This window comes from Scyliorhinus torazame, chromosome 11, assembly GCF_047496885.1.
Source record: "Scyliorhinus torazame isolate Kashiwa2021f chromosome 11, sScyTor2.1, whole genome shotgun sequence".
NCBI lineage: Eukaryota > Metazoa > Chordata > Chondrichthyes > Carcharhiniformes > Scyliorhinidae > Scyliorhinus > Scyliorhinus torazame.
This window is the reverse complement of record NC_092717.1, coordinates 7,465,466-7,489,561: the sequence shown is the minus strand read 5'-3', so window position 1 is coordinate 7,489,561 and position 24,096 is coordinate 7,465,466. Positions and strand designations below refer to the sequence as shown.

The following is a 24,096-nucleotide window of genomic DNA, read 5'->3' as shown; positions in this document are numbered from 1 at the left end:
AGAAAAGAAGAGGCGGAGGGAAGAAGAAAAGAAGAGGGGGAGGGAAGAAAAGAAAAGGGAAGGGAAGAATAAAAGAGGAGGGGTGAAGAAGGAAAACGGGGGGGAAACGAGGAAAGAAGAAAATGAGTTGGCAGAGGGGATGGTGGAGGAAGAAAAGAGATGAACGAGGAAAGAAGAAATGAGATGGCAGAGGGGATGGTGGAGGAAGAAAAGAGAGGGACGAGGGAGCACCTGTTGCTTGGTGGGAATTAAAGTTTACATCTAGGGAATTAAAGTTGACATCTAAGGAACAAAGTTTCAGGCTGATCGGGTCAGCAGTGAGCTCACAAAGTGGTCTTCCATGAGTGGATGTCTGACATCTAGTCAATGAGGCAACTTTTTGGATCAAGGTCTCCGAGTAAGATAGTGAACTTGGACATTAGCGGCACACACAAAGAAAGCAGAGTTTATATTTGTGGTGGATAGTTAAGGAACAGGAGGAAGCTTGGAGAAAAAGCCATCAGGCATTGCAACATCCAGAAGAACAAATGCAAACAACCAAAAACAAAACGAGAACACAACACAGAGCAAAATGTTCCAGAACCAAGGAGGCAATAAAAAAATCTTCCCCACACCCACATGTTCTAGGCTTGTCCCAAACTTGCTGGGTTCTGGACAGCCTTCGCCGAGGCAATGTCAAAGGTTGTGGGGGTGAGGGTGAAGCCATGACCAAATGTGGCAATCTTCGGGGTATCAGAGAAGCCAGAGCTACACATGGGGGAGAGGGCCGAAGCCCTAGCTTTCCCTTCCCTAATCGCATGCCGGAGAATCCTGCTCGGCTGGCGATCGGCAGCACCACCCACAGCTGCAGACTGGCTCGCTGACCTGTCGGAATTTCTCCACCTGGAGAAGATGGAGTACGCCACCCGAGGGTCTGAGGAAGGCTTCCTAAAAGCATGGGGGCAGTTTGTCGACCTGTTCCAGAACCTGTTCCAGCAACAACGAATAAGATGGTGAAACGGGAAAGATATAAAGAAAAAGGAGACGAAAAATAAAAATAAAGGCGGTGGGAACCATAGGAACGTGCAACCCCGGGGGGGGGGGAAGAGAGAACATTCAACAGACAATTTAATTAAGCCATTTCAATTTTAAAAGATTTACCTGTCTTAAAAGCTTCAAATCCTGAATAATAAATGCGATATAGAAGAGGGATGCAAAACAGTTTACGAAATTGAACTGGAAAACAGAAATCAATAAACGTGTGAGGAAGTGCTTAAGACAAGATTTTAAACGGACTTCAAAACTCAAAATCCTGTTTTGTTCTTCTGTTCTGGTATTTACATTGACGTAATTACTTTTCAGACAATATATTTCAAATAGAATTATAAATGGTGTAGAGTCAGAGGCTCATAAGTAGGCCATTTGGCCCATCACGTCCATGCCCACTCTCAGTAGAGCAATTCTGTCACTGCCATTCCTGTATCCCGGCAAGTTCATTTCCCTCAAGTGCTCATCCAATTTCCTTTTGAAATTGATTGTTTCTGCTTCCGCCATCCTTGTAAGCGGCAGATCCCGATCATTACCTCTCACTATTATAACAGTTCTTTCTTGCACCCTCCCTCCATCTCTTGCCCAAAACCTTAAATCTGTATCCCCCTAGCTTATGGAAACGGCTTTTCATTGTCCATCTTACCTAAATCATAGTCATGCACTCTTCTATCAGGTCACCCCTGAAACTCCTTTGCTGCAAGCTTCTCCAACCTAACCTAGAATCCCTGGAACCATTGTAATAATCTCTCCCCGCACCCTCTCAAAGACATTCACAACCTTCCTTAACTGCGGTGACCAGAAACGGAATGAGCACTCTAGTTGTGGCCTGGCCGGTTTTACGAAGATTCATCAGAACTTCCTGCTGTTGTATCAATACCTCGACTTCAGAGTGCTTAGAATGTTGAACTCGCTACTACATTAAATGAAAGAAATATTACAGATGCATTTTGGAGATGCAAACACAGGAGGGGGAATGGCAACGGTTATATTAATGGGAGTGGGGTGAAAATTGGTGGGAGTAAATACCAACAAGGCCATAGAACGGAATCACAGGTTACAAGCCCAGGAGGAGGCCATTTGGCCCTTCATGCCCCATGCTGGCTTTCTGCAAGAGCAACTCAGCTAATCCCCTATCCCCCACTTTCCCCTGTAGCCTTCCAATTTTCTTTTTCTCTTCAAATAATTATCCAATTCTTTTGAAAGCCCTAATTGATCAGCCTCTATCGGTCTTGGCCGGTGCATTCTAGTGCCTAACCACATGCTGCATAAAGAAAAATGCCGCCTTCTGATAATTTGCTATTGACATTCAATCAGTGCCCTCTGGCCAGTGGGAACCTCTCCTTTTCTACTGTCCAGATCCCTCATGACTTTGAACACCTCTATCAAATCTCCTCCGCTTGAAAGTGGGCGGATGAGCTGGGGGGTGAGCTGGAGGCGTGGTTATGGGAGGAAGCTTGGAGGAGGGTGAATGGGTCCTCCTCAGGTTGAGTCTCATCCAATTTAAGGTAGCCCGTAGGGCGCATATGGCGGTGGATAAAATGAATAGGTTCTTTGAGGGGATGGAGGATAGGTGTGGGCAGTGGGTGTGGTGGGGCCCGCGAATCATGTTTACATGTTTTGGGCCTGCCTGAAGTTGCGGAGATTTTGGCGGGGGTTCGCTGGCGTGATGTCGGAGGTACTGGGGGTGAAGGTAGTCCCGAGTCCAGAATTGACAGTGATTGGAGTGTCGGAAGACCCGGGAGTCCAAGGGGTGAGAGAGGCCGACTCTCTGGCCTTTGCTTCTCTGGTGGCTCAGAGACGGATCCTGTTGGGGTGGAGGGACTCGGTGCCTCCGAAGCTGGGGGTATGGGTGAGTGACCTCGCAGATTTCCTTAGGCTGGGGAAAATTAAATTCACCTTAAGGGGGTCGATGGAAGGGTTCATCAGAGATGGAAACGGTTCATTGACATCTTCCAGGACAGTTACATCAGCAGGGGGTGTTAAATAATGGGTTAAGAGACATTGCAATTAGTTGTCTCATTTATGTTAAGTATCCATTAATTGACACTGATATGTAAAGGGGCTTCAAGTGGCCTCTGTCAGGTGATGTATAGTTAAGAGTTTTGTGCAAAGGCTGTTGGAATGAAATAAATGTGTGTTTGTGAAAAAGGAACAGAACTTTAGACTCTTCATATCACAGCAACTAAAACGTCTGACAATTGGTAGCAGAGGATGGTTGCTGTGTAAATGTGAAGGTTTGAAAGATACAACTTTTCCAGATCAAACCAAGGAGTGAGTGAGAAAAGAAAAAAAGGGATATATGGCTGAACCGAGGATAAAGATGGCTGGATATGACTATCCTCCCTTATTTTCTGAAAGGGAATCGTACGACCAATGGAGAAGTGCAGTAGTTATGTGGACTAAAGTAACTGCTTTGGGAAAGAGAAAACAAGGTATGGCATTGGCTCTTTCTCTACCATATGGCAGTAAAATCCGAAACAAAGTGCTTTCTGAGCTGGAATTGGAAGAGTTAGACTCAGAAGGTGGTCTGGAGACTTTATTACATTATATGGATAAGATTTATAAGAAAGATGACTTGTTAAGTGCATATGAAGCATGGTCGGATTTTGATAAGTTCCGGAAAATGGAGGATATCTCCATGGAAGACTATATAATGGAATTTGGCAGACTATATAAAAGGTTGCAGAAACACAACCTGGAATTTCCACAGTCTGTGTTGGCCTTTAAATTACTTGACTGTGCTAGAGTGAGCAACATGGATAGGCTCCTGGTTTTGACAGAAGTTCAGTTTACTTTTAAGGATATCTTATTCGAACAGATGACAAAAGCTTTACAAAAGTTTCTGGGGAAACATTTGATTCCGATGACTCTGATGACCCAAATAGGTCAGCCTGCAATAAGGCAGAATATGGAAGATACACTAGTAACAGGATAGCGAAATCGTATGGCTACGAACAGGGCTCAAGACTATAGGAGACCGAGACAAGAAAATTATGAAGACAGAAACCCAGTTAGAACCTACAATAGGAAGATGAACCCCAGAAATGCACGGGGCATGATAAATCAATGTTTTCGATGTGACTCTCAATACCATTATGCTTTCAACTGTCCAACTCGTTATGATAGCGTGTTTGAAGCGATACATAACACGGAAGAGTCAGAAGTGGAAAAAGATAGTGACCAGAAAGTAGGCATTGTCCTATTGACAAGCAGTTTTACGCCGGTAATGAGGGTGTTGGTTGCAGAATCTTTCAACTGTGCTGTATTGGACAGTGGCTGCACATCTACTGTGTGTGGAATTGACTGGTTAAAATGTTACCTGGACTCTTTGAATGCTGAAAATCTTAACAAGGTTAAGGAATTTGAAAGTTCCACAAGTTTCAGGTTTGGGGATGATAATACTCTGAAGTCGCTGAAAAGAGTGGTGATCCCTTGCAATATTGCCGGAGTGAATCATTTCATTAGCACGGATGTTGTATCAAGTGAGATACCTTTGCTTCTGAGCAGACCGTCAATGAAGAAAGCTCACATGAAACTGGATATGGAACAGGATAAGGCAACAGTTTTTGGAAAGACGGTGGACTTACAATTTACACAGTCGGGACACTATTGTATTCCATTACTGACAAATAATATTTCAAGTAGAGTGGTTAAGGATGTGATAATGGCAGTTAAAAATGGGACTTTAGCTGACTAAAGCTTGTGGTATTAAAACTGCATAGGCAATTTGCATATCCGTCTCCTCGGAGGCTGAAAATGTTATTAAAGGATGCAGGGGTAAGGGATGACGACTATACTAAACTGATAGAACAGGTTAGTGACCGCTGTGAAGTTTGTAGGCAGTACAGAAGGACACCAGCACGACTGATAATAACCTTACCTTTGGCCAGGGATTTTAATGACATTGTGGCCATGGACCTTAAGATCTGGGATAAAGCAAATAATATATTTATTTTGCATTTTGTAGATTTAGCAACCAGATTTAGTCAATCAACGATTGTACGAAGTAAAGAAAAGAGAGTAATTCTGGATCAAATTGTGGAAAAATGGATAGGGACAGGAATGAGTCCATCGGCAAAATTCCTTCTGGACAATGGGGGAGAATTTGCTAATGATGAGTTTAGGGATATGTGTGAAAACATGAATATCAGAGTTATGAATACGGCTGCAGAAAGCTCATTTAGTAATGGTGTCTGTGAAAGAAATCATGCTGTCATCGATGACATGCTTCGGAAAATTTTGGCAGATCGACCAAATTGCAGGCTAAATTCAGCTTTAGCATGGGCAGTACGTGCAAATAATTCATTGCAGATGGTTGGGGGCTATAGTCCTTATCAATTAGTGTTTGGTAGAAATCCTAAAATTCCATCCATTTTGGATGGCCAGCCTCCAGCTTGGGAGGGGACTACAATTAGCTCTGGTTTTGCTGAACATTTAAATGCATTACATAGCAGTAGAAAAGCTTTTTTGGAAGCAGAAGTCTCTGAAAGAATTCGCAGAGCTTTAAGACATAACGTACGGTCATCAGATGCCGTTTTTCAGCAAGGAGGCATGGTATACTATAAGAGACAATTCTAATGAATGGAAAGGCCCAGTGAAGATCATAGGCATAGATAGCAAAACAATTATTTTGTAACATGGTAATCAAACTGTTAGGGTACATTCATCGAGGATAATGGGTCCAGATTACAAATTTTCAAATTTAGACAGAGCAGACAGATATGATGAGGAACCAGAGTCATCTGGTACGCATGTGTTACAGAACTATGAGGACCAATTAACTGATATAGACAGGGTTTCTGTGGAGGAACACAACACTTCTGATGAATTAGAACAGGCCATTTTACCGAAAGGGCAACTGCCAAAAGGTGGTACAAAAGTGACATACTTGCCTGAAGGGTCTAGCCAATGGAAGGATACAACTGTTATTAGTAGAGCAGGGAAGGCCACTGGAAAGTATAAACATTGGTTGAATGTACAGCATTCAGGGGAAGGAGTCAAGACAATGGATTGGGAAAACGAAGTTCAAAAATGGAGAGCACAGAAACGCAGTGTCAGTTCAGATAGTACATCGGATAGTGAACAGGTTCGCAGGAAAAGGTCGAGAACTATTGAAAGGACATCCCACAGCAGAAAGGAAAGATCAAGCAGTAGCAGTACAGGACGAGATACCAGGCGGGAGAGGGGACGTAGTTTATCAAGATCTCAGAACATGAGTAAGACTACGAATACAAATAGGAGTAGAAGCCCACATGCACGTGAGATTTTGGTGGCTTCAAATAAATTAGATGAAAAAGTTATCAAAGAAGCGAAACAGCAGGAATTGCATAGTTGGAGTGAATTTGGGGTATACACAGAAGTACTGGATCGGGGACAAAGAGCTTTATCCCACAGTTGGATGTGCACGGAAAAGGTTCTTCCGGATGGAACTTGTAAGGCAAAGGCCAGGCTTGTGGCAAGGGGATTTGAAGAACATTTAGAAGATCAGGATTTAAGGGTAGATTCACCTACAGCAGGAAAGGTTATTTTAAAGATCTTCTTGGCTCTAATAGCCACAAAGGCATGGGAATGCAAATCTATAGATATAAAAGCTGCCTTTTTGCAGGGGCATCAACTCCAGAGAGACATTTTTCTCCATCCTCTTAAAGAAGCAGCTAACACAGAAGGGGTACTCTGGAAGTTGAACAAATGTGTATATGGATTAAATGATGCATCTAGAGTCTGGTATTTTTCGGTAAGATCAGTTTTGTTAAAGTTAGGCTGTTGCCAGTTGAAAGCAGATCCTGCAATGTTTTACTGGCACTATAAAGGAAGTCTTTCTGGCATTTTTATGATGCATGTCGATGATTTTTTTTGGGGTGGGACTAGTGATTTTGAAGCTATTGTAATCTCTGGTTTGAGGAAAGAATTCAGGGTTGGAAGTCACGCTTCTGATGCATTTAAATATATTGGACTGGAAATTGGACAGACTAAGTTAGGGGCAACTTTACGTCAGCAATCTTATTTGGAAAGCATCAGCCCAATAGCAATTAGTCGTGGCCGAGTTTCACAAAAAGACGCAATGGTTTCAAAGATTTAAAAAAGAGCAACTGCGAAGTTTAATTCGGCAACTGAACTGGTTAGGTAGGCAGACTAGACCGGACGTGAGTTTTGATGTCTTAGAGTTGAGTACAAAAATGAATGATCCCAAAGTGGAAGACATAATAAGAGCAAATAAAGCGTTGGCCAAACTAAAAATGCAGGAGTGTGTTTTGAAGTTCCCGGTTTTAGGTGACCGTAGGCACTTGAATCTCATAATTTATAGTGATGCGTCCTATGCAAATTTATGTGATGGGGTTTCAAGCGCTGGAGGTTTTATAATTTTCCTTTTGGGGAACAATGGTAAATGTTGCCCGCTTGTGTGGGAAACAAAGAAAATAAGGAGTGGTAAAAAGCACTTTGGCTGCTGAGACGTTAAGCCTTGTAGAGGCGGTGGATATGGCCTTTTATATAAGTATGATATTGACAGAAATTTTGGGATTAGGGGATTTGGGTAATATACCTATTGACTGTCACATTGACAATAAATCCCTGGGGGAAAATGTGCACTCTACAAAAAGTGTCAATGAAAAGAGGTTACGGATAGACATCGCAAGTTTGAAGCAGATGTTGGACAGAGGGGAAATAACAAAAATTAAATGGGTCGAGACTGTTTTACGAAAAGAAGGGCGAGTTCACAGAAACTTTTGGATATTGTTAATGCAGGGCACTTGTTTCTGTGACTGTTTTTTTTCTTTCTCGTCACCCCAAAAAAAAAGGGATCATGCGTGTTGTTTTTGAGTTTCTTGAAATTTTGTTTTCACCTAATAATTTTTTTTCTCCAAGGAAGGGGAGACTGTTAAGTAATGGGTTAAGATACATTGCAATTAGTTGTCTCATTTATGTTAAGTATCCATTAATTGACACTGATATGTAAAGAGGCTTCAGGTGGCCTCTGTCGGGTGATGTATAGATAGAATTTTGTGCAAAGGCTGTTGGAATGAAATAAATGTGTGTTTGTGAAAAAGGAACAGAACTTTAGACTCTTCATATCACAGCAACTAAAACGTCTGACATGGTCGAGAGGGCGGGTTGCGGTTGTTGTCTATGTATTGAGTTCTGCTGTGTTCTTCTGTTTGTGATTTGTTGGTTATCTTTTTTATGTTGGTTGTGGTTTTAATTGACGTTCATTTATAAATGCCTTAATAAAAATATATATTTTTAAAACTCTCTTTTCAGCCATCAGCTTTGTCAATCTACCCACATAACTGATCACTAGAACTACTCTCAAATTCCATCGATGAGATCTACGTTTTAACTGCACCCACCTGACTTGCTTCCATATCCCTTTACACTTTTGGGCAGCAAAAAAAAAAATCTCAAGTTTAAAATCATGACATTCTCCCCGTGTCTGCGCGGGTTTCGCTCCCACAACCCAAAGATGTCCAGGTTAGGTGGATTGACCACGCTAAATTACCCTTCAATTAGAAAACAATTGGGCACTTTAAATTTAAAAAAAAAGTTTAAAATCATTAATGAACCCCAGCATCTATTGTTTTATGTGGGACAGACTTTTGCACTTTTATACTGTGTGAAGATGTCTTTGCTAGCTTCTCTCTGAATGGTCCAGCTTTGGTTTTAAGGTTATGTCCCCTTATATGAGATACACCATCAATGGAGAAAGATTTCCTCTATCTACCCTTATTAAAAATCCTCAATCATATTATCCTTCCATATTTTTGAGAATATAAGCCTAGTTTAAAACTCTCCTCAAAATACATCTCCGGGAGCCCTGGGCCTTTTGTCCACTGTGGGGGACGTCTGGTTAGAACTTTAGGTATTTTTCTCGAAATAATCATCCAATTCTGTTCTGAATGTCGCCATTAAATCTGCCCCTACCATACTCTCAGGTAGTGCAGTTTCTTTAAACTTTCCGTGATGCAACATTAAAATAATATTTAACAGATATGTAGATGAACATGCTTACCACCAAAACTTTCAGAACTAAATGATTCTGGAAAGACGATTCAAGCCTGTGGTTTTCTACAATGCAAAATGCAAACAACTAATCAACTGGCAAGTCAAATAAGGGTCTTCCTTAAAGAGATAACAAAGAGTAGAAAATTGTTGAAAAATATTTATTCCAGAAACAAGTACCATTCTCTCATAGTTCATGGAGCAAAATTTAGAAGTCACCATTTTTTATTGGTTTTACGATATGATCGTTGCAAATGTTTTTTAAATTAGTTGATGTGGAATGAGGGCAGCGCTGGAAATATCAGCATTTATTGCCCATCCTCAGTTGCCCCTCGAGGAGGTGGAAGTGAGCCACCTTCTTGAACTGCTATAGCCCATCTGGTATCTGTAGCAGTTTGTAGCATGGTGGCTTGCAGTCCCATTTCAGAGGGGCGGTTAAGAGGCGGGTCTGGAGTCATATGTAGGCCAGGCTGCTAAGGACGGCAGATTTCCTTCCCTAAAGGACATTCATGAACCAGGTGGGGTTTTGCAACAATTGACGTTGGCTGTCACGGTCACAATTACGGAGACCGAATTTTTTTTTTTTTTTTTAAATTTTAGAGTAACCAATTCTTTTTTTTCCAATTAAGGGGCAATTTAGCATGCCCAATCCACCTAACCTGCATATGTTTTTGGGTTGTGGGGGTGAAACCCACGCAGACACAGGGAGACGGTGCAAACTCCACACAGACAGTGAATGACCCAGGGCCGGGATTGAACCTGGGACCTCGGCGCTGTGAGGGGCAGCAGTGCTACCCACTGTGCCACCCTGCTGAGACTGAATTGAACCAATGTCCACTCAACATTAGCCTGGGCCACTGGATTACTAGTTCAGTATAATTACCATTACCGGCAAGTAAAACATCCGAGGACGAATTCTTGAAAATGCAGAAGGATCTTACAGACTTTGACGACTGTACATGCGCATGTGTATGTTCTCATTGGTGTGGTGGTGGTGGTGGTGGTGGTGGTGGTGGGGGGGGGGGGGTCATTGACTAGAGCGAGTTAGAGGCTGTATGTCTGCTAAATTTAAAATGGTTGCTCAGAGGCATCTTAAGTTACAGAATTCTGTCTGATTTGTGTTTACTCTGACACATTCTGCTTCATTACAGGAGTGGGCTATTAAATAGTTTCTGATTGTTACAATCTTTGATAATAATCGAACAGAGATGCAAGAATGTTTCAGGAATGAGATGTGATGCAGAACCTATTGCCTAGTGACTTCAGACAGGCTTTAATAATAAAGTCTGAAATTTTCCCTATGTGTAGGCACCTTATCCAGATGGTCTACCCTTAGATTCACTATAGTGCAGTAGGCTCATTCGGCCCATCAAGTCTGCACCGACCCTCTGAAAGAACACCCTAACCCTAACTGTTCCAAGTAGAACGTCCAATTGCCCATGACATAATAGTTTCTCCACTGCATTATCAGAACACCCTGCAAATCTTGAAAACACATTTCTCCTTCACCATTGCTCACGTATCTGAAGTCTACAGTCATTCCTGCAAAGCATTTGGACGAGTGTGTGCCAAATGGAGAAATTTCTGCATGTGGTTCTACACAGTTAGTGCGAGGTTCAGAAATAAATTGTTTGCTGTGTGGCAAAGTTGACATATAGTGATCACTATACTCAACTGGTTACATTCAGTCAAACCTAGTCATTGTATTCAATGGAAGGGATTCTCCGATGCTGCGCCATTTGGGAGAATCGCCTGGGGCGTCATTTTTTCACGCGACGCCGGTCCGACGCCCTCCCGCAATACACCCAAGCGGCGAGATCGGCACTATCTAGTTCTGCGCGGCACAGTCCGGTGAATCACCCGAGACACCCAAAATGGCGATTCTCCGCCACCCCCACTATTCTCAGGCCCGGATGGGCCGAGCGGCCTGCCCAAAACGCCGGCTTCCCGCCGGCACCATCCACACCTGGTCGCTGCCGGCGGGAACAGCGCGGGAACGCTGGGGGGGGGGGGGGGGGGCAGCCTGTGGGGGGGGGGCGAGGGGGGTTCTTTCACCGGGGTAGGACTCAAAAGGGGTCTGGCCCGCGATCGGTGCCCACCGATCGGTGGACCAGCCTCTCTGAAGGAGGTCCCCCTTTCCTCCGCGCCCCGCAAGATCCATCCGACATCTTCTTGTGGGGCGGCCTCGGGGAAGACGGCAACCACGCATGCGTGGGTTGGCGCTGGCCAACCCGTGCATGCGCGGGTGAGGCCAGTTAGGCGTCAGATGACGCAGCGCCGCTTTTATGCACCGCCAATGCCCAGCGCGCGCTGACGACGCTGCTTTAGCGACACGCCGCACCCCCCCCCCCCCCCCCCCCGTGTTTCTCGCGGCCCCGATCCTAGCACATTGTCGGGGCCTGAATCGGTCGAGACCGGGGCCGTTTCGCGCCGTCGTGAACCTCAACGGCGTTCACGACGACGTGGGCACTTACATCGCGGGAGCGGAGAATCGCGCCCAGGGTTTCTGTTAACCTGTCAGGTTAAAAACTGCTTAGTAGCTGAAGCATTTTGTTTAAAATGTTGACGTATGAAACTTGACAGGCAGCAGAATAAACGCAAGGTCAAGAAATCAGCAGTCATCAAAGCAAATAGCTAGAGGAGGAGGTGTGCATCCAGTCAGTAATAACTCATTCCATAAGGCACAACAGCTACTAATTTCTCTTCAGTTCTTGCAACACCAACGATATCCAATGTCACAAATACAGCTTTTGGTGCCAGGTTTTGGGTTGTTTACCCAAATTCAAAATCTATTATTTAACCAGATGCCCTCTTGCTCAGACAACAAAGAAACACATTCTTTAAAAGGACTTATTTAATTCTTATGGAATACCACATTGTCTTCTATTATGTCATGGGCAATTGGACGTTCTACTTGGAACAGTTAGGGTTCAGGTGTTCTTTCAGAGGCTCGGTGCAGACTTGATGGGCCAAATGAGCCTTCTGCACTGTAGTGAATCTATGCGTATCTTGTTGTTACTGCTTCAATGCATCAGTTAAAACGTCAATAAATCTGACCAAGCAGTTTAGCCTACGTGTCGAGTGATGGACTAATACATTTTGGGCAAAGCAAAAAATAAATATAGTTAAATTGCATCATCGAATGAACACCAAGGGGCAGAGGTACAAAAATCTCCACAAATTGTGGATTTTGGAACTCTGGAATATACCCGGCAACATCTGTGGAGAGAAACCGAGTTAATGTTGCAGGTCCAGATGACAGTTCTGATGAAAGGGTATCTCTATTTCTCGCCACTGATGTGACAAAATCTCAAAGTCCTAGCCTGATAAAGGATTTTTAAATATAAATTTGTGGCACTGAAGTCGCGAAACAAGGTGATTTTTCAAATGAAAACATTGGTTAGACCATAGTGTGAGTAGGGATGCGTTCCGAGGAAAGATGGTAAAATAATTTAAAGGGATAGAACGGTAAAGTATGATTCCAGTGAACTAAAGTATAATTATTGATCATACTGAGGATGTGAAAGAAACATTCAAAGTAATGAAAAGTTGTGAAAGATTGTTTCCACTAACTGTTGAGATTAAAGATTGCCACTAAAGTGAAGGGGAAATTTAGGTCAAATATTTTCACACACGGGGTTATTATAACATGGAACACTGCAAGAAATAGCTATTGAAGCAGAGACTGGAATCATGTAAGAAAAACAAATTGGATAGTTATTTCGGAGAGAACATGGAAGAGTATGGGCAGGGAAATAAGATTTGAACTCTGGCACATGCACAATGGAATGATTTCTGTGATTGGGTTTACCCTTTGGAAAGGGTGGAGGGTGTCCGGATAATAGCTTTAGTGTTATCCTAGCTATCCGGTTTTAAGGGGTCTCATCTCAGGCCAGCATCATCCCACCACCCCCCCCTCCCACCCCCAACCCCGCCCCCTCCTTCAGTTGTTATCCTCAATTTTTATTAACCTATAATTGAAGCCACAGAAAATTTGACCAGTTCAAAGTCTTGATCACTACGTCAATCGGATGTTCAGCCTTAGTGACTGCGGGGTTGGTATCGGACTTTTGTTTCTCTAATGTTTTTACAGATGCTTCTCTTCCCAATCCAAAGGTGGTGAAGAACAGGCATACAAGCTTCAATCAGTAGGGGTGCAAATATATCTCCCTCCGAAGATTTTCTCATCATCAAATCAGCAGTTACGATCATAGAATCTATAGAATAGGAAGGAGGCTGTTCGGCCCAATGTGTCGGTGCTGGCTCTGTGGGGCAAGACCACTGGGGAGTGGGACTAACTGGATAGTCGTTTCATAGCCGTGCAATGTTTTCCTTTTCAAGCATTTATCCCAAATTTCCCTTTAGAAAGTTACTGTTGAATCTGCATTCACATCGCTTGCAGGCAGGGCAGTTCAACGCTCAGTTATCTCACCTCTCAGTCATTTGCCAATTACCATAACTGAACCAGAGAGTTGTATTTAAGGTGAAAGCTGGCCAGCTTTAACGGCACACGAGAAAAGGTCCTGGTGTTAATTAAACTCAAAAGTGACCTCGCCATTAAGAGCAGTCTGCACTTACCCCATGAGGTTAGAAATTCGGCAGCACATCTGTAGATACGATTCATAATTTCAATAACTAAAGCATAAACAATACTGGGGACAAACATCAAGATGGAGCTGAACGTTGACTGAGCCTCTTCATCATAGGCTGAGGCATGTTCCTCCATGAGAAAGTACATCATCATAACGATAAGGCACACGTAGAGGCTGAAGCAGACAAAGGGCACTGAAATCAGATAGACGCGCAGCTGCCTCTTGTAAGATGGATACGTGGGCTCTTTTCTGCCGGTTGCTGGATTCACTCCCAACGGTCCATGAAAACCAGGCCGGGGTTCTTCAAACTCTTTCTTCATTGTCAGTGTCCCCCACTTATAGGAGAGTCTAGCGCACCGGCGCTTCCAGACTTCCAGGACGATGGTCGACCACACAAGGTTGAAAGTGGCAAACACTATATACTTATCGTAATCTTCCCACGCAAATAAATAATAAGGTACACCAATTACAGCCATGGGAAACAAGGCAAAGGTGAAATACTCCAAAAAAGCGAAATAGAGTGCAATACTCTGTCCAAAGTATCGCTGGATCTCGTCTGCAATGGAAAAAAGAAAATAAGAACAGTTAACCATTAAAAACACGCATTTCACAATTTCAAAATGCGTTGGTAGGATCCAAAACTGATTAAAACTGAAGTTCCGTCAGACACATTGGTCACTAACACACACACATTCGTAAACTTTTATTCCCTTTTCTTCCCATGTACTTAATGATCTGTTGAGCTGCTCGCAGAAAAATACTTTTCATTGTACCTCGGTACACGTGACAATAAACAAATCCAATCCAATCCAAACATCTCCCAGCACTTCTTCCATCGTAGTGCTTGTGGTCACTCACTTGTTTTCCAACATCAGGGTTGGTGTATCATGCAAATCAGAAAGTATTAAAGGGTTGCTGATTTATGGTGAATAAGGCCATCTGTGCCCTACTGAATGACATTCTGCAATTTTGAACTGGTACTTGGAAATAAAATCACCCAACTTTTTCATTCTTCTGTCAAGTGCATCACGGAAATTTGCATTTTTGCGTTTGCTTGTTAGGTTGGATTCACAAGGAAGCGCAATGGGTATATGTGCACAATAATGCTATTTGTGGATGACATCATTGACACTAGCAGTTCCCCTGTGATGTTTGGTTAATGATTAACCAAATTGTATGCCTCGCAATATAACCTTGTTTGTTCCCACGTCATCTGCAACAAAAGACAGTCAAATACAATTTAACAAAAAGCACTTTAATAACATGCGTTTTTCAGGAAAGACTGAACAGGCTGTGGCTCTTTTACCTGACAGAGCTGACCTGGAGGTCATTCAGTTTATGAAAGGGTTTGATAGGATAGACATAAAGAACATGTTTTCGGGGCAGCACGGTGGCACAGTGGCTAGCATTGCTGCCTCATGGCGCCGAGGACCCGGGTTCGATCCCGGCTCTGGGTCACTGTCCGTGCGGAGTTTGCACATTCTCCCCGTGTTTGCGTGGGTTTCGGCCCCACAACCCAAAGATGTGCAGGGTAGGTTGATTGGCCATGCTAAATTGCCCCTTAATTGGAAAAAATTAATTGGGTACTCTTAAATTTATGGGGGAAAAAAAGAACATGTTTTCACTTCTGGAAGAAGTGCTAACTAGGGGGTCACAATTCTATGATAGTCATCAATATATCTAATACTTCTTCTGGAGAGAGTGGTGCATGTGGAGGAGTTGAGCTGAATAGCAGATATGTATTTAAGGGGAGGATAGACAAATATACATGGGAGGAATGTAAGTAAAGTACTGTTGATGAGGTGATAGGAAGATTGATGGGAGGAGGCTGCAACGTAACATGGATACCAGCTGTGTAATGAGCCTCTGTGATGGGAATCCAATTTCAGAATGCCACCTGCCTCCACCACCATTGGACTTCTGTGGATACCCCCAACCCCTGCTCCCCCCACTTGCTAGATGCAGGTCTACTTGCCGTACCAGCCATTCACTCACTGGGTATCATCTGTGAATGTGGCTCTTCAAGCTCCTCCCAAGCACAGATTCACACACCAATTTCAAATGCTGCTTCTTTTAACAAAGATATACAAACTGTAATTGCAGAATTTAAACAGGTTATAATGAGGTTCCCTGGCGAGTGTAGAGGGGCTGGTGCTCATCAGGAGTGGCAAGTTCTGGCAAGGCTTCAAACCCCCCCCCCCCCCCCAAAAGCACAGCAAGTTCTTTAATGAAAAGCAGACAAGTGCCACTTATAAAGGAAGCACCACACTCAATCGGCCTTCTACTCCAAACAATGAGAACAACAAGACTCGAGGGAAAGGCAGTCCTCGTCTCTGGCTTGTGCAGCACCCCTTAGTCCAAGAACCAAGAGTAGTGATAGCAGACGTATTCCCTTTTCTTCATTCTTGGCATCCTCCACATCCTACAAGTGTCTGACCAATTGTCATTAATCAGAAGTGGGAACTCTTACTAGAAAAGACTACAATAACTTGGACAGATCTGCCAAAATGTGGAGCAGTTGAGTCACCTTCCTCAAATTCCTTCTTTGACTTTTTTTTCATATTTAGCATGCCTCTGCGAAGTGCCTTGGGGTGCTTTGGTATGTTAAAGGCGAGAAATAACTTTCAATCAAGTCATTAACTATTTGTTCTTACCACAAAGGCTAATTCATCTGCTGTGCCTTGACCAATGTCGTTCTGTTTCTAAGAACACAAAAACAGGCCAAATAGGAGCAAGGGTAGGCTCTGAGCCTCCTCCACTATTCAATAATATTATGGCCGGAATTCGTTAACTGCTCTACTTTCCGGGGGTGGTACGGTGGCACAATGGTTAGCACCTGCCTCACGGCACTGAGTTTGCACATTCTCCCCGTGTCTGCGTGGGTCTCACCCCCACAACCCAAACATGTGCAGGGTAGGTGGATTGGCCACGCTAAATTACCCTTTCATTGGAAATAAAGAACTCTAAATTTATATTTTTCTAAAACTGCCCCACTTTCCCTCCAACCCTTAATTCACTTTGTGCACAAAGGTCTAATCAATCCCAGTTTGTAATGTGCCATTGAATCACCTCTAAACTCCAGAGTTCCACTCAATTCCTCCTCACAGGGAAGCCCTCTCACCCCAGCAATCAATCCAATTAAACTTTGTTGCACCCTCTCCAAGGCAAGTATGTCCTTCCTGAAGTAAGGACAATGGCATCCCAAGTGTAGTCACAGAAAAGCCTATATAACTGTAGCTAGACTTCCTTACACGTAAACCCACTACCACCTTAATGTGGTCCTCTCTGTAACTCCTACTTGATTATGCTGCTTCCAGTTATCTGTCCTGCATGCAGGAATCCCTGATCGCGAGATCGGATTCCACCAATTGCAATCCAGTCACAAATAAATTTAGAAGTCACCACACTCAGCCAATGAGTTTTAGATAGCCATAACACACGGCAGGACTCACAGCGAGCAATCTAACTTGCAACAAACTCTATTTACTCAGGAAACAGTGTTCCTTTCAACTGGATCTCTGTGAACTTGTACCTTTAGCTTTGGAGTAAAGAGGCTCCTCGATTTGTGCTCAGCAGCTGGGAATTAAGTCTCTGAGCAACTGCTCCAGGTGATGGGAAGAGATCTCTTTTAATAAATGTAGCAATATTTTAAAAAGTACACCATCTGGACTTCCGGTTGCGGCTATGCGGAGCTAAGTCGCACGTTCGGCAGATCCCGCTTGGAACGGACTTTTGGGCTCTTTTCAGGGACCTGGGCATTTTTTCGACATTTCCCGGTGTGGGAAGAAGACTGCAACATTCCCCCGACAGTGTATGGCTTGGACCAGGAGCGGGGCGACTAAAAAAAGTGGTGGTGAAGCCAAAGAAAGTGCGAGGGAAGAAGAGCAAGGTGGCGGCGGGTGGGGACCAGGCAGCGTGGATGCAGTGGGCGCAGGAGCAGCAGGAGGTTATCCAGCGCTGCTTCAGGGAGCTCAAAGCGGACCTGCTGGAGCCGATGAAGGCTTCTATAGACAAGCTGCTGGAGACCCAGACGGCCCAGGGGGTGGCGATCTGCGAGGTCCGACAAAAGATCTCCGATAACGAGGACAAGATCTTGGGCCTAGCGGTAAAGGTGGAGGCGCACGAGGCGCTTCACAAGAAATGGCAGGAACGGTTCGAGGAGATGGAGAATCGGTCGAGGTGGAAGAATCTGCGGATCCTGGGCCTCCCGGAGGGGTCGGACGAGGGGGCCTATGTGGTCACCATGTTAAACTCGCTGATGGGAGTGGGGTCCTTCCAGGGGCCCCTGGAGCTGGAAGGGGCCCGTAGAGTTCTGGCGAGGAGGCCCAAGGCTAACGAGCCGCCGCGGGCAGTGTTGGTGCGGTTTCAGCGGTTCGCTGATCGGAAGTGCGTACTCAGGTGGGCCAAGAGAGGAGCAGCAGGTGGGAGAATGCGGAGGTTCAAGTCTATCAGGACTGGAGCGCGGAGGTGGCGAAGAAGAGGGCCGGGTACAACCGGGCGAAGGCGGTGCTGCACAGGAAGGGGGTGAAGTTTGGCATGCTGCAGCCGACGCGTCTGTGGGTCACCTACAAGGACCGGCACCATTATTTTGAGTCCCCGGAGGAGGAGTGGGCCTTTGTTCAGGCCGATAAGCTGGACACAAACTGAGGGTGGGATGGTCAGGGTTACAACTGTTGTTGTGTTACATTTTGAGGGGGGATTCTTTGTTCTTGTTCTTTGTTCTTGTTCAGTTTTGGTTCGGTGTGGGTGGTTAGGGTGGGTTGGGCACTGTTTTGGTTGGGACTGTCGGGTGGGCTCTTGGAGGGGGGCAAGTAAACGGAGTAGGGGGTGCATGGCTGGTAGGGGGGATGGGGCCCCGCGGGGGAGGGGGAGGCCCGAGTCGGGGGTGAGGGGACTGGGCCTGTAAAAGGAGCTGCGACAGAGGAGGCGGGGCCGGGCAGGTGGAAAGCGCGGGTTTTTTCCCCGCGCTGAAGGCTGGAGGAGGCGGGGCCGGGGCGGGGAAGCGTGGGTATTTCCCACGCTTGGGATGGAAGGGGGTGGCGGAGAGCCTGCTGGTGGGTAACGGAGGGGGAGGGGAAGTCCCACAATGGGCCCGGGTTTTCGCACACCTGAAGGGGCTGAAGGCGGATGTGGTGGGTTTATGGGCCAGATGGGAGGGGTGGACCCTCGGAGATTTGCAAGGCCGGGGGCTAGGGAACTTTCATTCTTCTCGCATAAGGCCTACTATGATTGACTTTTTTGTTATGAGCAGGGCGCTGATAGCGAGAGTAGAGGATACCGAGTACTCGGCGATAGCCATTTCGGATCACGCCCCGCATTGGGTAGACCTAGAGCTGGGGGAGGAGAGGGACCAGCGCCCGCTGTGGCGCTTGGAGGTGGGGCTGTTGGCGGACGAGGTGAGCGAGCGGGTCCGGAGAAGCATAGAGAGATACCTGGAAGCCAACGATAGCGGGGAGATCCGAGTAGAGATGGTCTGGGAGGCGCTGAGGGCGGTGGTTAGGGGAGAGCTGATCTCCATTAGGGCCCACAAGGAGAGGAGAGAGCAGGGAGAGAGAGGCTGGTGGGGGAGATGGTGAGGGTAGACAGGAGGTATGCAGAGGTGCCGGAGGTGGGATTGTTGAGGAAGAGGCGTAGCCTCCAGGCCGAATTCGACCTGTTGACCAGGAAGGCGGAGGCGCAGTGGAGAAATGCCCAGGGGGCGATTTATGAATATGAGGAAAAGGCAAGTCGGATGCTGGCGCATCAGCTTCGGAAGCGGGATGCAGCGAGAGAGATCGGGGGAATTAAGGATGGGGAGGCGGGTGGGGGGGGGGGGGGGGGGTGCGGAGTGGGGTTGGCATCAATGGGGTCTTCAGGGACTTTTATGAGGAACTGTATCGGTCCGAGCCACCACTGGAGGAGGGAGGGATGGGCCGCTTTCTGGACCATCTGAAGTTCCCGAAGGTGGAGGAGGGACTGGTGGCGGGATTAGGGGCCCCGATTGGGTTGGAGGAGCAGGCCAAAGGGATAGGGAGCATGCAGGCGGGGAAGGCACCGGGGCCGGACGGTTTCCCGGTCGAATTTTACATAAAATATGTGGACCTGTCGGGCCCGTTGCTGGTTAGGACCAATGAGGCGGGGGGAGAGAGATAGTGGCGGTGTTGGATGCTGAGAAGGCCTTCGATAGGGTAGAATGGGGGTACTGGTGGGAGGTGCTGAAGAGGTTCGGGTTTGGGGAGGGGTTCGTCAGCTGGGTTAGGCTGTTGTACGAGGTCCCGATGGCGAGTGTGGCCACGAACAAGAGGTCTGAGTACTTTCGGTTGCACCGAGGGACAAGGCAGGGGTGTCCCTTGTCCCCCCTGCTCTTCGTGCTGGCGATTGAATCCCTGGCTATGGCTGGGGGGCCCGGCATAGACTTAATTTCATGAGGCTGGTGGAGCAAATGGAGGAGGAGTTTAAGAGGTGGGATGCGTTGCCGCTGTCCCTGGCGGGTAGGGTGCAGTCAGTCAAGATGACGGCGCTCCCAAGGTTTTTGTTCCTGTTCCAGTGCCTCCCCATTCTTATCCCGAAGACCTTCTTTAGGTGGGTCAACAGGAGTATAATGGGGTTTGTGTGGGCGTGAGGGACTCTGAGGGTGAGAAGGGTGTTCCGGGAGCGGAGTAGGGATGGGGGGGGGGGGGGGGGGGGGGGGGGGTGCTGGCACTGCCCAACCTCTGTGGGTACTACTGGGCCGCCAATGCAATGATAGTGCGCAAGTGGGTGATGGAGGGGGAGGGGACGGCATGGAAGAGGCTGGAGACGGCGTCTTGTGAGGGTACGAGTCTGGAGGCGCTGGCAACTGCGCCGCTGCCGCTCCCTCCAATGATGTATACCACGAACCCGGTGGTGGCGGCTGCCCTCAAAATTTGGGGGCAATGGAGACGGCACAGGAGGGAAGCGGGGACCTCGGTGTGGACCCCGATACGGGGGAACCACCGGTTTGTCCCATGGAGAATAGATGGAGGGTTTTCGGGGTGGCACAGGTCAGGTATAAGAAGGTTGGGGGACCTGTTTATGGATGGGAGGTTCGCAAGCCTGGGTGAGCTGGAGGAGAAGTACGGGCTCCCCCCGGGAAACGCCTTTAGGTATCTACAGGTAAGGGCGTTTGCCAGGCGGCAAGTGGTGGAATTCCCGCTGCTGCCGCCACGCACGGTACAGGACAGGGTGCTCTCGGGGGTGTGGGTTGGAGAGGGGAAGATCTCGGCAACATACCAGGTGATGCAGGAGGAGGAGGAGGCCTCGATGGAGGTGCTGAAAGGTAAGTGGGGGGAGGAGTTGAGGGAGGAGATTGAGGAGGGGACGTAGGCAGATGCCCTAGGGAGGGTGAACTCTTCCTCTTCGTGCGCGAGGCTCAGCCTCATACAGTTTAAGGTGCTGCACAGGGCACACATGACCGGGACAAGGATGAGCCGTTTTTTTGGGGGTGAGGACAGGTGTTTTTGCTAACTTTTGGTTAGTTCAATTGGCTCTGTTTTATAACCTTTGCTCTCGAGTCGCCAGGTATACCGCCACGAGATTCAAGTTCAAGTAATGATCAAGAACTCAATACACCAATTAGTAAGATTCAAATCAAAGCATATTTATTTACACGCAGTCAAATCTACTCATGGATAAACGCTACTTTCTAAGCTACTTCTACAACTAACAGGCCTTTACTTAGCTTCGGACTGCCCCACCAGGTCAGGGGAACAAATGGCCTTTCGTTCGGGTTCTGAGTCTGCGGGATTCAAAAGCTGGTCTGAACTGGTAGCGAGGAGCACCTATCTCGTAGCGAGCGTTGACTTGAGACTTACGGTCTTTTGGCGGCAGCTGAACAGGTCACTGTCAAGGGTTGGTTCGCGTTGCTGAGTGGCCCTGTCAAGAAGGACGATTTGAACTTGGGGGCTTTACTTTATAGTCCCCAGGGGCTTGCCGCCTTTCGGGGCGAACCCCGTACCTGGTTCCAAGTGATTGGACTTCGTTCCAATCGGTTGTTTCGATTTCTCCAATACTGGAGCGGTTCCCTGATCGATGGACGGTCTTGAGGTGTCCGTTAACCTCTTTTGTGTTGGCTCCTGCTGGCGCCGGGAAGTCTAGCTTGGCCTTGTTTATCTCAAATGTTTTGATTGTTCCCGGGGATCGCTCATTAGTATGTAGATGGCTGCTACATTATTATGCAGATGGCTGCTTGTATCGACGCTGTCTGGGCTTTTGCAGAGTTTAATACACAGTAACTTGCACCTGCTAGTTTCTGCCTGCGTTGGCTGAATTTCCCTTCAGCCTTTGCTGTTCTCCATTTTACATCGGGAATTGGCCAACCCAGGTGGCTACAGTGTGTTAGGTGCTCAGGGAGCCCAGCAAACCACACCCATATGTTCTGGGCATACCCAGCGCTGGAGGAATTTTGGAAGGGCGCGGCGAGGACGGTGTCAAGGGTGGTAGGATCCAGGGTCAAACCGGGCTGGGGGCTCGCAATATTTGGGGTTGCAGAGGAGCCGGGAGTGCAGGAGGCGAAAGAGGCCGGTATTCTGGCCTTTGCGTCCCTGGTAGCCCGGTAAAGGATTCTTCTTCAGTGGAAGGAGGCGAGGCCCCCAAGCGTGGAATCCTGGATCAACGATATGGTGGGGTTTATTAAATTGAAATTTGCCGAAAGGGGATCGGTGCACGGGTTCTTCAGGTGGTGGCAACCGTTCTTGGACTTCTTGGCAGAACGGTAGACAATGGTCAGCAGCAGCAACACGGGGGGGGGGGGGGGGGGGGGGGGGGGGGGGGGGGTGGTCTACATAGAACATAGAAAATACAGCACAGAACAGGCCCTTCGGCCAACGATGTTGTGCCGAACCTTTGACCTAGATTAATCATAGATTATCATTGAATTTACAGTGCAGAATGAGGTCATTCGGCTCCCCGAGTCTGCACCGGCTCTTGGAAAGAGCACCCTACCCAAACTCAACACCTCCACCCAAGACCAAGGGCAATTTTGGACACTAAGGGCAATTTATCATGGCCAATCCACCTACCTTGCACATCTTTGGACTGTGGGAGGAAACCGGAGCACCCGGAGGAAACCCACGCAGACACGGGGAGGACGTGCAGACTCCGCACAGACAGTGACCCAAGCCGGAATCGAACCTGGGACCCTGGAGCTGTGAAGCAATTGTGCTATCCACAATGCTACCGTGCTGCCCTTAAGAACAAATACATCTTCACTGTATCATTTTACCGTAATCCATGTACCTATCCAATAGCTGCTTGAAGGTCCCTAGTGTTTCCACTCAACTACTTCCACAGGCAGTGCATTCCATGCCCCCACTACTGTCTGGGTAAAGAACCTACCTCTGATATCCCTCCTATATCTTCCACCTTTCACCTTAAATTTATGTCCCCTTGTAATGGTTTGTTCCAACCCGGGGAAAAAGTCTCTGACTGTCTACTCTATCTATTCCCCTGATCATCTTATAAACCTCTATCAAGTCGCCCCTCATCCTTCTCCGTTCTCATGAGAAAAGGCCTAGCACCCTCAACCTTTCCTCGCAAGACCTACTCTCCAATCCAGGTTACATCCTGGTAAATCTTCTTTGCACCTTTTCCAAAGCTTCCACATCCTTCCTAAAATGAGGTGACCAGAACTGTACACAGTACTCCAAGTGTGGCCTTACCAAAGTTTTGTACAGCTGCATCATCACCTCATGGCTCTTAAATTCAATCCCTCTGTTAATGAACGCGAGCACACCATAGGCCTTCTTCACAGCTCTATCCACTTGAGTGGCAACTTTCAAAGATGTATGAACATAGACCCCAAGATCTCTCTGCTCCTCCACATTGCCAAGAACTCTACCGTTAACCCTGTATTCCGCATTCATATTTGTCCTTCCGAAATGGACAATCTCACACTTTTCAGGGTTAAACTCCATCTGCCACTTCTCAGCCCAGCTCTGCATCCTAGCTATGTCTCTTTGCAGCCGACAACAGCCCTCCTTACTATCCACAACTCCACCAATCTTCGTATCATCTGCAAATTTACTGACCCACCCTTCAACTCACTCATCCAAGTCATTAATGAAAATCACAAACAGCAGAGGACCCAGAATTGATCCCTGCAGTACGCCACTGGTAACTGGGATCCAGGCTGAATATTTGCCATCCACCACCACTCTCTGACTTCTATCGGTTAGCCAGTTCGTTATCCAACTGGCCAAATTTCCCACTATCCCATGCCTCCTTACTTTCTGCAGAAGCCTACCATGGGGAACCTTATCAAATGCCTTACGAAAATCCATGTACACTACATCCACTGCTTTACCTTCATCCACATGCTTGGTCACCTCCTCAAAGAATTCAATAAGATTTGTAAGGCAAGACCTACCCCTCACAAATCCGTGCTGACTATCCCTAATCAAGCAGTGTCTTTCCAGATGCTCAGAAATCCTATCCTTCAGTACCCTTTCCATTACTTTGCCTACCACTGAAGTAAGTAACTGGC

At 46.8% G+C, this 24,096-nt stretch overlaps 1 protein-coding gene across 2 annotated transcripts in view; it reads right to left on the bottom strand.

The window, feature by feature from the left end:
• Positions 1 to 24,096, bottom strand: part of ano10a (anoctamin 10a) — a 93,847-nt gene that overhangs the window by 44,667 nt on the left and 25,084 nt on the right. For both annotated transcript variants that reach the window (XM_072466895.1, XM_072466896.1), the window contains exons 6-8: positions 13,603 to 14,172; positions 9,035 to 9,090; positions 1,141 to 1,215 (exon numbers count right to left, since the gene is read on the bottom strand). In XM_072466895.1, the coding sequence (XP_072322996.1) occupies positions 1,141 to 1,215; positions 9,035 to 9,090; positions 13,603 to 14,172 (701 nt within the window). The remainder of the gene's footprint in view (positions 1 to 1,140; positions 1,216 to 9,034; positions 9,091 to 13,602; positions 14,173 to 24,096) is intronic.